Below are 15,993 nucleotides of genomic sequence, written 5' to 3' on the forward strand. Positions count from 1 at the left end.
AGGATACATAACTCCTACATCTTATTTTTACTTGGGATGTCTATATGCTCTAGTTATAAATGCATCAAAATTGTCAAAAACAAAAACTATGCAAGTTCCCAATTAACTAATTGAAAAATAGCCAATGAGCAAACAGGGAAAAAAACAAATAGTTAGGCCCAAACATTCTACTTCCATCAGAGAATCCTGTAAATAAAGCAATATCTGTAACCAAGAAACAGAAAACTAATTGAGAAAGAAAACATTCCAGGCCAACAAACTGAAGCTAGATTGAAATGTCTAAGACACCAATCTCTCTCCTAACGGAAATGACCAAATTGTTGCCATCTGCTTGATGATTTAAATGTACTAGAGTATCAGCTTCCGTAACCCATGATGAACAACCTACCGATATGCTGTAGTTGAATGAGCCTTGTCACTTAGAAGGGAAAAAAAAGGTCCAAATAATTGCCTCGTTAAAACCTTTGGAAAGCATTAGGCCATGCAAAAAAGAAAACCCTAGCACAAATTGATATGTCTTAAATTAAATGCATCCCTCGCCAAGTCAATAGCATTGAAGAATCAAAATCTTCACCATGGTTGTTTGTGTTGGAAGATACATACAGCAGACATACTGTAAATGCTTGGTAACTACTGCACACCTTCATTAAGCAGAGCAAAACTAGCTCTATTTTACACCTAAAAATGCAACACCCAGTGCACAAAGCTCCCAGGCCATCTCAGGGGATGGGGGAAGGACATGATGCAGCAGTAACTCGGTTTCATAAACTTAACATACAACTTAAAAGCTTTTTTTTTTCTTTTATCTTTTTTGCTTGACCCATACAACTCAAAGGTTGAAACAACTTCAACTATTGCCATAGTAGATTTTCACAAACACTAAAGACTAATATTTCAAAGACCATATGCAGCTGAAATTTTGTTAGCCAGACAAAAAAAAAGAGGAATTTGAAAAGGTAGAGATTGTGGGAAAAAAGAGGCAGAGAGAGAGAGAGGAAGAGAAAAAAATGACAGCCAGAACTATATTGCTGAATTTCCAGAGTCATCTTTAAGATTTAAACAACAAATTCTGTTTTCCAAATCCAAGTCATCTAAAAAGGACAAAAGATAATCAAAAAGAGAGGGCTGCAAGTTTCTACAGGGAAGGAATAGTTGTCTTATTGCTTCCCAGTTCAAAGTAGCTTGCTGGCCACATAATATCCACACGCATCAGCGCCCTTTTACCAAACATGTTACTCAAAGAAATATTCTAAAGCTTCATTTGTTTTGAACTTTAAGTAGAAATAACAGAAAAATAGTGTGCTTTTATTGATCTTTTAACAGCCCATCATTAGGATTCAAAATTACCAACCTGCATCACAAAAAAATATAAATAAAAATACAAACAACATAGTCTGAATATAATTTAACAATATAAAAATGACCATTTGAATTTAAAATATAATTAACATATAAGTATCCATAAAATTTTTAAAATTTTGGGGAAAAAAATTTTTTCTACTATTTTTCAAATATAATGTAAAATGAGCTGGTTCTTGTAGCACCAAAAAATGCTCATGAAATGTGACAACTAACAAAAAAAATATCTTTAATAACTTGTATTATTATAATATTTTTAATTTATATTCTTTTGCATTTCTATTGTTTTCAATCATAATTTTTATTTGATTTAAAGGAAAACATAAGTACTTAATCAACAAAGTTTTTAATTTGTTTAGATTTTACAAATACTGACCAAATATGTTGCCTATTTTCAATTTTTAATTTTTGTTCTAGCTTCCGTTCCCATAGTTTTTATCAATGACAACAAACAGCCCAAAGCCCTCTAGAACAACTTCTACATATGATTTTTAACAAAAGCATAAAACAAAACCAAAAAGTAGTTTCATGCTCACATTAATATAAACTTCTATGGAAAAATTTAAAATGCAAACATATCTCGAAATCTAATCCACTACCTACAATTGACCAAGGAAACTAGTGTTTGTGGCTATTTGCTCCTAGAACATGTCCTTGTGTGAGGATATTGAAAATGTAGAGAAATTTTTTACAAATACATTGACAACGTGAATGATTCAGCCCATATTCCACGGAAGGAAGATGAAGGATGGATTAAATAGACAACATGTACTTATACCATTTTGGTCCATTGGAGGCCAACATGATGCCATAATAGAAGGTAACCCATTCCCTATCCCATACTCCTTCCCACCCTCTCAAAGTTCAAACCCTGGCCTCCAAGTTCTACCCATTGGGATTTCACATGGGAGAATTAAAACCAAGCCGAGCTCTTTATGACAATGGCTTTTTTGTTGTTCCATTATAATTTCAGGCCAACTTTTCAAACCATCTAATAGGAAAAGTGTCCTCAAATTTTGCTCCCTTTAATAATAACCCTCAAGTCCCACCATGTGAAGTCCGCTATCTGAATCCTTTTCTACCAATTCACACAATCAAGGACATTTCCTTCAACTAACTTAAGAGCTATTAAATCCTTCCTCAGTACAGGGCTACGACATTTATTCACTAGATTGTACCTTTTCTGCAATCAGTAGATACTTATACTCTGCCTGTATGGAGCACTAAATGCCCTAAACATCACTAAACTCTACACACCACCAGTCCCAAACACAAATAAAGGACAAGGGTTGCATTAGGTAAATTGTAAAACTTATCAAATCTGCATGATAAGTAAAACATGTCAAAAAGAATATATACGCTCCCAGATGAATGCATCTATTTGCTGCACCATCCAAGATGATCAATTCATAAAACAGGTCATCAAATTACAAAGGAAGGATTTACAAGCATGTTTCATAACTGCAGACACCTGCAGATACCAATTTTTTATCCTCCAACCAAAACCAGGGCAGTAATAGAAAGTGTCTGCTTGGCAGCTGACACTTCCAAGCCTCCAACCCCTTTCATTTTCCATTACTTGCACACATGCAGTTTACCAGGATTAACCATACTAACCTGTGTCAGCAAATCCATCCTGTTCAAGAATTTACACTGATTGCATCCAATGTGATAAATTAATAGAAATTAACTCAACTCCCCATCCTTCCAGATTGCCGTATTTGTCAGCAAGTATTGAGCAACTAATTACGCTTCTTCTTCTCCACGAAGCACATTTCAATAACCATAACACTGCTTGCAATGAACACAACAAATTAGAAAGGCATATGGTTCAAATCCCAGACTAATATAACAGAACACAGCATCACAGGCCTCATAAAGCATGACACATAACAAAAAACGCTATTATAGCTCTTCATATAAAACCAAATAAAACATCTCTACCCGCACCATAACCTGATACCACAAAAAGGTACAATTGCAACTTTCCCAAGACCATTTTCATAGTTAATAATCCCTTCTTTTAGATCCCAATAGCTGTGCCCTTCTCATTTGGAAAATTCTTGAATATAGCCACTCGTCTACACTAAACAATTAAACCCAGTGGCAGAAAATAAAACCAACGAATATATTACATAAAAGCATTTTCATTTCTAATCATTCCTGAATCAACATCAGTATCTTACAGCACAGTTACCTAATACAAAAAGCAAGAAAACAAAGCATAACCACATGAACATCAGAATAAAAACTACCCCTTTCAGCCCCAATTCAGCGCATCCCAAATTACCACCACTTGTGGTCCCCAAATTCAAGAGCTTGTAAATTTGGTAACAGCCTTAGTGCCCTCAGAAACTGCGTGCTTCGCCAACTCTCCGGGAAGCACAAGCCTCACTGCTGTCTGGATCTCCCTGGACGTGATGGTCGGCTTCTTGTTGTATCTGGCGAGTCGCGCCGCTTCCTGAGCCAACTTCTCGAAGATATCGTTGATGAAACTGTTCATGATTCCCATAGCCTTGCTAGAGATCCCTATGTCCGGGTGAACCTGCTTCAGAACCTTGAAGATGTAGATCTTGTAGGTTTCCACGCTTTTCTTCGTCCTCTTCTTCTTCTTATCGCCAGAGGCACCCTCCTTCGATAGCTTCTTCCCTGCTTTCGGCTTCTTCTCCGCCGGAGTTTTCTCTGCTGCGGCCTTCTTCTCCTCTGCTGGTTTTTCCGACGCCGGCTTCTTCTCGGCCGGCTTCTTCTCCGCCTTTGGTGCCATAGGAAGACTTTAGAATGAGAGAGAGAGAGAGAGAGAGAGAGAGAGAAAAGTTAGAGACGGGATGAGAGCGTCGTTTGATTTTGGATTTATATAGGGGTGAAAATGATTCTTATTGGAAGAAAAAATGTGGTGCAGATTGATGACATGGCGGTGCCAAAGCCGTTTATTTTGCCCGGAGTAAAGTTAGGATCGACGGCTGGAAAAGAAGCGTGAAGGACGGATCGTTGACATGGTAGCTCCATTCGTGGTGAAATGTCATTTGTTAAGCAATGGAGGATAGTTATGACTCCGGTTGGCGTGCGGAAAGCAATTGAATAAAAGATTGGAGGGAGAAAAGAATTAAGGTAAGTTGGTGTTTGGCAACACGCATTCGTGCCTTTCGTTGGAATTTTTCTTCGATTGAATGAAATTTAATATTATTTTTTGTTTAATATATAATTTTAAATTTAAGATTTTTAAAGCATAATTTCTCAAATGAAAATAAATAAAACATAAAATGTAGAGACCCGATGAATTATAACAATTAAATAATAAAAAAGAAATTTTAAGGCACAGTAGGGTTTCATCGACGAACGTTTTGCATTCGTCGACGAACATACTTTTTGGGATCGTCGACATGGACGCGTGTTTCGTCGACAAAAAGTTACCGAGAGGGCTATTACAAGACCTGAATTTTGTCGACGAGGGGTAAGTGTTCGTTGACGAAACTCCTTCTTGGATTCGTCAACGAGATGACGTGACTCGTCGATGAGACCATGTAGACAAGCATTCTATAAAAGGCCAAAAATCACTTTCTACGAGAGAAGCATGCAGAATTTCCCCTTTCTCTCTCTAAGAACTCGTTTTCTCTACCTTCTCTCTAGAAATTCGACCTCATTTCATGTCGGTTCAACGATCTTAAGCCGCCACGCTACTCCTGGAAGTTTCTCTTCATATTTGCAGAAGTAGATCGTTGGTTAGGCTAACTTGAGCTGTAATGACCCGAAAAATAATAGTATTTAAATAATAAAGATGGAGGGAAATGGAAACAGAAACAGGAGGAGGCAGTAGACTTCGTCAACGACATTGCACTTTGGATGTAATAACCCAATAATTTTTCTACGGCCTCGTCGACGAACACAAGGGATTCGTCGACGAGGGTACATGAGGACCTCGTCGATGAGGAAGCGTTTTGTCAACGAGAAAATACCGAGCGATTGTTTTTCGAATTCTGAATTTCATTGATGAGGAGATGGTATTTGTCGACAAACCTCCTTTTGGACCTCATCGACGAGATAACGTGGCTCATTGACGAAGGTCGCAATATAAATAGCCCTAAACTGGGTTTAATCGCACAACCTTCAGCGAAAATCTTCCCTCTCTCTTTGATTTTGGCCCTGTCAGTTGTCGAATCAACGATCTGAGGCCACCACGACACTCCTGGCGAAGTTCTCTCCAAGTTTATCGGGGGTGGATCGTCGGTGGGATCGAGTGAAATTTCTCCCCAAGTTCAAGGTAAGGCCTTTTATTCAAAATTAGACTTTCCAACAGTTATATGAAATGAAGTAGACAGAGAAATAATGATTATTTGTTCTGGTGAATGTTGTTTTCAAGGAGTTGAGTGAGAAACCTTGCGGGTGTAAGACTGATATTCAGTAGGGGCTTTCCAGTAATCAGGTAAAGAGAACATGCTATGCTAGGAAACTTCATTATAATTTCAATACAAAATATAGGTTATCAAGTTATTATTCAAATTATATATACGATTTTCAGATCTTGATTATAATAATATTTATTAGTGTGGCTTGAGTGGATTAGAGTACAGTACCATATTTATACAAACCATGAATATCATGTTTACAGTTTATGAACAGAAATACCATGATATTTACATGTTTATAGAATAAAGGACTTTCAGTATACAGTATACTCAGACAAATATATTTTCAGTAATTTCAGAATAATCAGTTTTTCAGTACCATAACGCCCCAATATTTAGTTATACAGATAACAGTTCAGTTAAACAGAATCCAAATTTTCAGTCAGTTAATTTAGAATTTCAGATAAATTCTATGGGGTTATGGTTATTTCAGAAATCATGGTAAAACAGTATGTTAAAGATATCAGCTACCTATATAGTATCAGACCCTAATGGATCAGATTCAGTAGAGCACGGTACCGTAGCTACATACATTCAGTTCAGAGTGCAACCACTTTACTCAGACAGTATGTGGTATGAGGTCGATCGTGCCCACGTCGGGACAGACTCTTCATCAGATATGGATTGAAGGGGCCGATCAGACTATCGGAGTTTAGTTGACTTACCATGGTCGGCCAGTCAGGATAGGTCTCGCCTTCGACCCGCACAACCCTGTCATGAGGGGTTAAATCATAACACACAGCCATCCAGAGAAATTTTCTCAAATATTACAAGTATAAATAGATTTCCAGAAATTGTAGTAGTATTATAATAAGTAAATTTATATAGTTTTAATATATAGTTTTTTTGCATATGATTTTTGCAAACACTCTGTAACGCTCCAGAAAATAATATGCATATAAGTGTGTATATAAACATAATTAGTATACGTGAATGCCAAAAATTAACTAGATAATGTTTAAAATTAATTCACTTTAATGAGAAGCATTATGTATATTACAAGAAAGGAAGATAGTAAGACGTAGTGATCCTAAAATAAAAAATTAAATTAAATTAAATTAAAATTAATTTATTTATTAAATAATTATTATTAATTAAATAATATAATATAATATTTTAATATAATATTATAATAGTGTTATAATATATATATATATATATATATATATATATATATATATATATATAAGGTAAAGGAAGACTTCCTTTGGAAGTGTTCCAAATTCAACTAAACCCCCCCTAGTGGCCGTATTCTCTCTCTCTCTCTCTCTCTTTTCAATTTCTCTTTATTTCCCGACCGAATCGAAAAGCGAATGCCATACCTCGTGGAAGAAAGACTTAAAAAGATTAGATATTACTACCCATATTAACAAGGTGTACATTTCTTTTCGGGAGCCTTCCCATAAGAAATCCACCATTAAGCATGCTAAGCTTGGAGTAATCTTGGGATGGATGACTTTCTAGGAAGTTTTCTTAGGAAGTGTGTGAGTGAGGACAAAACACACTGAAAAGAACACGTGTTGGTCTGTGGGGCTAGTCATTAGTCCGATAAGGCCCACCCCCTATTGTCTGGTCCAGGTGGAGAAGGAGAGACGCAGTGCTCCCTGACAGACCCAGGTTGGGCATTACAAGTTCATATTAGAGCCTAACGGTCTTGCAGACTTACGAGGATTAATACCAGAGTATAGATTTGAGTTGAATAAGGGTAAGAATGGGTAGGTTAAGGTACTGACAAGAGTTTGAGTTTGTTTCATAGTCTGAAGGCAGAAATCTTTTGACGGACTTCTGTGATTTTTTGAATCAGTCAATGGTTTCACAAAACCAAGGTAAATCTATCGACGATGATGTTTCCCAAGCGAAGAGATAGAAACTTGAAATTTGAATTTGGAAGTTAATATGATTGTGGATAATTGAATATCAGATGTTTAATTAAGGATTTAGATATTAAATTGGTTTCTTATTTTATGATTTTGTTAAATATATTAAGACGAAGAGATTCTAAACTTGCCTCTATTTTATATATATATATATTCAGGATGGATCCTAGAAGCAAAGGCATGGACGAAGGAGGAGGAAGCCAGTTGGGAGCTTCCAGCGGGGATGAGGCTGACACCTCTCGACTGTTGCGAGGAATAGCTCGTCAAGTTAGGGAAGAGATAAGATGAGACTTCGAGGGATCAAGCTACCAAGCAGTGCATCAGGGCTGTACAATCAATCAATTCACCAGCCTGAAACCCTCATTTTTGAGGGTGATACTAATATGATCAAGGCTAAGACATGGATGCAAGAGATGGAGAAGATAATGGCATTGTTGAATTGTACTAAGGAGCAAAAGGTTCTCTTCACTACCTTTAAGCTTGCCAAAGAAGCTTAACGGTGGTGGCATGCGATGAAGCTATTGGAAGAATAGTGAGTGGTACTTATAGCAATGACCTGTGGTCATTTTAAGTAGGTCTTCTACGACCGATACTTCCTCATTACCACCAAGAATGCGAAAGCGGAAGAATTTTTCAACTTGACTTAGGGGTGCCTTACTGTTCAGCAGTATGCTGCTAGGTTCCTAGAACTTTCTCGCTTTGCATCTTCTATGGTTCCAAATAAATACCAAAAGGTGAGATAGTTTGAAAGAGACTTAAATAATAGGATTTATGAGCACATGTCATGTTTGCAATATATGGAACCTAGGAAGTGAGATATTTTAGGGTTTTATTATTATTTTTAAATATATGGAACCTAGGAAGTATTTAGTGAGTGTTTTTCTGAGATTTGAGTGAGTTGGGAATTTTGGATTACAGGGTCTTGGTTTTCCGTTCAGTTTAGGCAGAAACTCGAGGAACAGGTAATGGGAAATACATTATAACAATTTTTATTAAACTTTAAACCGGTTAAATTTTGGGTATAAAATTCTATATATTTAGGTAAATTTTTCTGAACAGTGCAGGCATTGAAAAAACTGTTTTTGATTATACATTATATTGGGAAAAATCGTGTGGCATGAAAACAACTTTGATAATTAAATGGTTGCGGGTACTACTTGATTTCGTTTGTTGTTTGCTTTTAGTTACTATTTAGATTGCAAATTCTGTTTGGTTGTGATGTTGTTTGGATAAATAAATACTTTGAATGGGAATGTAATGATGTGTTTACCTGTACTGGATGTGTATTGTTTTATGGTTGATGTAAATTGCAATTTATAGCGTTGGTAGTGGTATGAGTAGGTTGTTATATTGTACCTGATATAACCGTCATATAACGTTGGCAATGGTATGAGGATGTAACGACCCAAAAAAATAATAATAATAATTAAAAAAATTAATTTAAAAAATTATTATTATTTATTAATTATTATTAAGAAAATTAATTAAATTAAGAAATTTGAGGATTTTGGATATATATATATATATATATATATATATATATATATATAAGTATATATAAAAGGAAAGGTAATGGATAAAGAAAAGAAAGAAAAAAAAAGAAAAAGGAAAACTTAAAGGCTAAGTTTCTTGGAGCAAGTAGGAAGAGGAGAAGAAAGAAAAAGAAAAAAAAGGGATTCGCGCGCAGAGCATCGAAAGAAAGAAAGAGAAAAAAAAAAAATCTCACGGCTTATGTTCTCGCCCAATTGAAAATCCGAAAATACCACTAGACTCCATTCTCTGCCACCGACATATCTACCGAAGTGGATTTGTCGTAGGAGTAACATCGGCATATCTCCTAGGGTAAGGCAAATTCTCATTCTTACCTCAAATTTTCTTAAATTTTAACCCAAATTGATGATCGAACACCACCACGAGAATCTAGGGATGATTCTCTACAAATCTAGTGGAGTGGATTTCTCGTGGGATCGTTGTAGGAATAGCCCCAAAACTAGGATAAATGAGTTAATTAGAAATTAATTGTTATTTAATTATTGTAAATTAGGAAAGGTTAAAATAATATTTTATTGGGGTTGATTTGATTGAATCAAGGTTCGGGTGAGCGTTGCGGGTATAATTTTGGGAGCCCTGCAGGCGTGATTCGGGGAATCGAGTAAGGAGGAATAAAATTATATCAGTATATTATTAAGGTGAACCGGTTATTTACGAGCATATGAAATTTATTATTTATCTATATGATTTTTAGAACCGTCTGAGTAGAAAATGATGATTTTGTTTAAGGTTTATATTTGGGATAATTGCATATGATATTAAATTCGTGTGACATGGGAGTAATTTTTCCTAATAAATTGAATATCAATTACTATGGTATTTGGGTTTGCATGTGGGAGTGTTTGGAATGATTATGGCATGGTGAATGAATTGTTATGTTTGACTCAAGTGTGGAAATGTATTGATTAGTTGGATACTGTGTGGGAAATGAATTGATTTGTTAGATTCCTGCGTGGAAATACATTGATGCGTCTATGTGAACTAACTGGTTCGGTTATTTGTATGCATCTCAATATAACGTTGGCATGAGGAGGTTGTTATATTACCTAGATATAAATCATGATATGACGTTGGTAGGTCGAGGAGCTTGTCATATTGTCATTTATATGAAGTAGGACATTGACAGGTCGAGGAGCTTGTTCTACTGATGTATGACAGGTAGGTCATAGGGATTGAATACTGGTGAATAGTGGTGCATGTGTAGGCCATGTGTTATGGAAGCTGGAGTGGTGCCAGTGTGGGCCACGTTATATCCTATGTGGATAATGGTTCCTGCGTGGGCCCTGTTATGTACCCTATGTGGGTAATGATGCATGTGTGGGCCACGTTATGTCCTGTGTGGATAATGGTGCCTGTGTGGGCCATGTTATGTACCCTGTGTAGGTAGTGGTGCCTGTGTGGGCCACGTTATGTCCTGTGTGGATAATGGCTCATGTGTGGGCCATGTTATGTACCTTGTGTGGGTAGTGGTGCTTGTGTGGGCCACGTTATATCCTGTGTGGATAATAGCACCTGTGTGGGCCATGTTATGTACCCTGTGTGGGTAGTGGTGCCTGTGTGGGTCACGTGTAGATAAGAAGTATGTAGGTGCCTGTGTGGGCCATGTACTGACATGTACGTCATTGCTCTGTGTGGGCCACGTACTGAGTACTTTGGAAGATGAAGTATGAGATGCATGATTCCTGTGTGGATGTGTTGTGCGCGTATGAATTTAATTATAGCATAAAAATAATGGTATAGCATATTGTGAATGCATGTGTGTGCATGTGGCGAGGTAAACATACCACCGGGGGCTTGCTGAGAAAGGCGAGTGCTCTGCTAGGTAGTTTCTTAGTATCAGTACAAAGGGATGCTACTTGTATGGGCGGGTAGACATCCCGATCCTTGGAAACCTTCGCCTTTAAAATAATAAAGATGTATATACTGGTGGCGAGGTAATTCTTCACCTGAGGGTTTACTGAGTAAGGTGAGTGCTCTGGTAGGTAGATTTTAGTACCAGAGCAGAGGAAAACTACTTGTATGGGCGGGTAATCTTCCCTATTATCGAGGAATTTTGCCTGCATAAAAATTATGTACTTGTGCATATTGGATGTGTGTATGATATTAGATGTCGAGGATGTTATTAATGGTACATTTTCTCAGTTGTTATTGATATTATGTGAGAAGCAGTTTATTTTGATATGTAAATATTAAAACTCATTTGTCACACACTGTTATTATTTATTCCACCCTTACTGAGAAGTGTCTCACCCTAGTGGATTAATAACTTTTCAGGTTCTTTTGGAGATCGGGTTTGAAGGCCTAGGCTGAGATTGTATTTGGTGGTTTCTTTTTGGGATATTGTGAGATACTAGTATATATATACAAATATATATTTGTACTGGGTTTTGTTTTAAATACTAGTTGTGGATACGGATATCTGGATGTTGTAGTATTCATTTTTGGGTTGTTATATAGAACTCTGATATTTATTTGAGGTTATTTATTTATGTTCCGTTGTGTGCATATTAATTATGGTATCAGATGTAGGTGATTGGAACACGTGGCACCCGGGCCCCACTTGGGAGGTTTCGAGGCGTCACAGAGGAGGTCATTATATAAGCATTTATATTAGGGGGTAAAACATTGGCAGTGGTATGAGTAGTTTGTTTTACCTATTTACCATGAACATGGTGGTGTGTGTGGGTGTGATTGAGAAGCATGTGTTGTAACCTGTGTGGTTAAGAAGATTATGTAATAACCTGTGTGGTTGATAGTCATGTGTGGACCAGTCCTGCGTGGATGTTGTTTTCTATGTGAATATGGACCCTATATGGGTGAGAATGTGGAATGTGTAAATCCTGTGTGGATTAATTGTGATGTGTGTGTACATGTGGAATTTTGTGAAATGATTAGCATTGTTTGCGTGTGACTTTAATTGCATAAGTATTTATGGTAAAGTCGAACTCTCCACCCGAGGGCTTAATGAGGAAGGCGAGTGCTCTGGTAATTATCTGTGGATACTAGAGCAGAGGGAAGCCACTTGTATGGGCGAGTGACCTTCCCTATTCTCGGAGACTTTACATAACCCGAGGGCTTACTGAGAAAGGTGAGTGTCTTGGTTTTAGCACTTGAGCAGAGGGAATCTACTTGTATGGGTGGGTAGACTTCCCTATTCTCGGGAATTATTAGTAAAAATAATTATGTATGTGTGTATATGATTGAGTGATAGAGAAGTCGACAATGATGTGATTAAGAATGCATTTTCTTAGCTGCTATTGATGGTGAAATACAATTTTATATATATTTTGTAATTATATATTAAACACTTCAGTTACACACTGTTGTAACTTATTTCTTCCTTACTAAGAGGTGTCTCACCCCGACGAATTATTAATCTTTTCAAGTCCTCCAGGTGATCGAGCTTAGAAAGCTCCAAAGCGGGGTTAGTTTTGTGAGTAAATAAAAGAACAGATATATGTATAGTTCTATGTTAAATTATTCTGGTCATGTAATATGGAGAATATGGTTGCACTTTTTATGGGTTTGAATATGTATATATAGCACTCTGGTATTTTATTTGAGGTTGTTTAAATAGTTCTGCTGCATGTATGCTATTAGAGATGCATGGATGGCCACATAACACTCCGGGCCCCATGTGGCGGGTTCGGGGCATTACAACGAACATCATATCCGGATCCTAACTCCGCTCCTGAACACTTTAACTGGAGTGGATTCGTCGTTTGGATGTCGTAGGCACCACTCCAGGGTTAAGGTAAGGAGAATAGATTATGTTAGGTTTTTAAGTAAAATATTCCTCATTAAATTTTGAGTACGTGAATTTACTTAGATTTATGGTAAGTAAATATGCCCGATTTAAAATTGAGTATGTATAATTAATTATATCTATGTTCAAATTTTATTTTAAAAATATGTTTGTGTTAAATTAAATTGCAGGGGTTTGATTATATTAGATTTTTGGGGAATATTTTGGAATTAAATGAAACTGTAGGGATTTGATTTTATTAGACTATCAAGAATAATATATATGTTTTTCTGAATATTCAGGCTTATGGAAATGGAAATTTTGAAATATTATTTTTAGTATGTTTTTGGGAAACTAGGAATTTTGAGTTCAGTAAACCCTAGAAGATGATTTAATGTTAGTCCTCAACAAAATATATTTTTCTAAGACAGTTATTATATTATAGATTATCACTCAAACTATGTGGCATGAGTATGAATATTTTTACTATATATATATATATATATATATATATATGAGTATGTCAGATTATTTTATGATTATCCAAAGCAAGTATGATATTTTAATGATTTCAGAAAATGTTACAAATATTATGGAATTATGATATGACAGTTCAGCCGGCTTAATGCCGTGACAGTTCAGCCGGCTTTATGCTGTGATCAGTGATGAAATGACGATTTATACAGAAATTATGATATGACAGATTTTATACAGAAATATGAAAAATGAGATTATGTTACAGATATGTTATATGAATTGTATTATATGGTATCAAAACCTTGATGGATCAATTATGTTCAGAGCATGGTACCGTTGCTGTTATGATATAGTCAGTGCCACCACACTTCTTAGATAGAGTATTGGTGATTGGATAGTCGATTGGGCCATTGAAGAGTAGGATACCCTCTCGGGTCTGGACCAGGGTAGGGGTGGCCAATTGTACTCACAGAAGCGTTATGTTTGGTTTAGCGTGGTAGGTCAGCCATTACTAAGTCCTGCCTATGGGCTGCACAACCCGATCATGTGGGGTTATTACATAATATTATATGATTATCCATCTAGGGGAAAAATTCAATTATGTATATGTATATTAGATGATTTACATATTCAGAGAAACTTATTATTATGAAGTATGCTTATGTTGAAAAGTATGTATTTACCAGGCTTACATATGTATAAGTACATATTTACATGATTTACTAGTTAAAGTTAATTATTTACGGGATATGTTTATGATACACTAGAACTCATGTTGCCACACATTGATGATAATCTATTCATTCTTACTGAGAGGTGTCTCACCCCATGATTATCCAATATTTTTTAGATGTCAGAGTAGCGCAGTGGAAGCGTGGGTGGGATATAAGGTTTTATTTAAAATATATATTTAATTAAATTAGGTTTTTGATGTATTTAGACTATTCTTTTAGGGATATGTAAATTGTGATGTTGAAAATGATATTGTTGTTATATTAGGATAGTTTAGTACTCTGATAATTTGCATTTAAGGTATTTTGCTATCTGTTTCAGTGATTATTATAATATAAAATGCTCAGATTATTACAAGTGGTATTAGAGTAATTGAAAGAAATTTTTTGGGTCGCTACACACTCACCTCACCACCATGGAAACATATCTTAAGGGAGAGAAATTTTAGTTAAATAGATTGTACCTCTTTTTTTTTATGATGATCAAAGGGAGAGAAGATATTTGGTGTTCCATTTGTTAGGAACAAGATGTTTGGTGTTATGTGTGGGGGAGAAGTGAAAAATGTATGTGGGGTAGAATGCAATGCATATGGGATAGATTGCATATGGTAAAAGCTCTTTTGCTTACTTATTTCATATTACATGAACTTTCTATTTATGAATTGCATATTAAAGCTCCAAGGATAGGAAAAATATAGTTAAATGTTTATTATATGCATAAAGTAAGGGTGAGAAAATTGTAGACATGCATATAGTGAGGGAGAGCATATTTTAGTCTCATTCTAGAATATGCATAATTTGAGGGGGAGTTTAAAATATACCCCTTAGATAACACCAATGGTTTGCCATCATCAAAAAGGGAGAGAATGTTAGTCTTAGAGGCTACGTGAGTTTAATTGTCTTGTTTTGATGATAACAACTCATTAGTGGTTCTAAGTAAGCTTATATTTGCATATCAAGCCATGGTTAGTATAAATACAAATGCAAAGATTAAGTAGATTCTTAATAGGTTAGACATCATAAAAAAGAGAGAGATTGTTAGCCTTAATAGCTAAAATATCATGGTTTAATGTGTTTTGATGATATTAACCTATTTGTTGTTCTTAGTGTTTTCCTATCTTTGCAAATCTTATTTAGTATAGGTACAAGTGACACATTCATGAAGTACTGAATCAAAGGCAAAGATCGGACCGAGTTGACATCGAGTAGGAAGATCAAATAGACAGTACTCGGAAGAACCCAAGCATGACCAAAGGATAGTCTTATATGTATTTGGGGAGTGTTTAAGGTAGTGTATTTTGTAACTCTTGTGGTTTTGTTTCTTACATGTGTCGCGACGTCCCGGGAGCGCGTGTGCCCTGGGTGGCGAAATTAAAATGATTATATTTTCAAGGAAAATCATGGAAAAGGTCGGAGTCGCCACTAACCTTTAGTGTGGTTAGAACACGTGATGACTACCCCGTTAGGAGTAAAATAGGTCTACATTACCAGAGTTAGGCTCGGAAGTTCGGTTACGCGAGGGGAAGGTACGAGCACCTCCTACGCGCCCGTTCTTACGAACGGTACGTAATTAATTTAAAATTATCCCTAAGTTAATCTAATAAGTCTTTAAATTACTCCTTTTTTATGAATTTATAATTACATATGAAAAATAAATAAATAAATATATTCCCTCAGAGCTTAAGGTACGTGAAGCCCGAAGGCTCATACCCCCGCATTAAAATCATAGGGATTAAAATCAAGGAAATATTTAATAAACATAATAAGACTAATTAATACAAATATATATAATATTAAACATAACACAACATATGATATAACCTAAAATCATAACAATGATAATGATAAAT

General features: G+C 35.8%; 1 protein-coding gene across 1 annotated transcript; it reads right to left on the reverse strand.

The window, feature by feature from the left end:
• Positions 1–3,488: 3,488 nt before the first annotated feature.
• On the reverse strand, positions 3,489–4,199 carry LOC131159959 (histone H2B-like). Its single transcript, XM_058115205.1, has one exon. The coding sequence runs from the start codon at positions 4,121–4,123 to the stop codon at positions 3,671–3,673; it is 453 nt and encodes a 150-aa protein (XP_057971188.1). The 5' UTR covers positions 4,124–4,199; the 3' UTR covers positions 3,489–3,670.
• Positions 4,200–15,993: the final 11,794 nt, after the last annotated feature.

The sequence above is a fragment of the Malania oleifera genome, chromosome 7, assembly GCF_029873635.1.
Source record: "Malania oleifera isolate guangnan ecotype guangnan chromosome 7, ASM2987363v1, whole genome shotgun sequence".
Lineage (NCBI taxonomy): Eukaryota > Viridiplantae > Streptophyta > Magnoliopsida > Santalales > Ximeniaceae > Malania > Malania oleifera.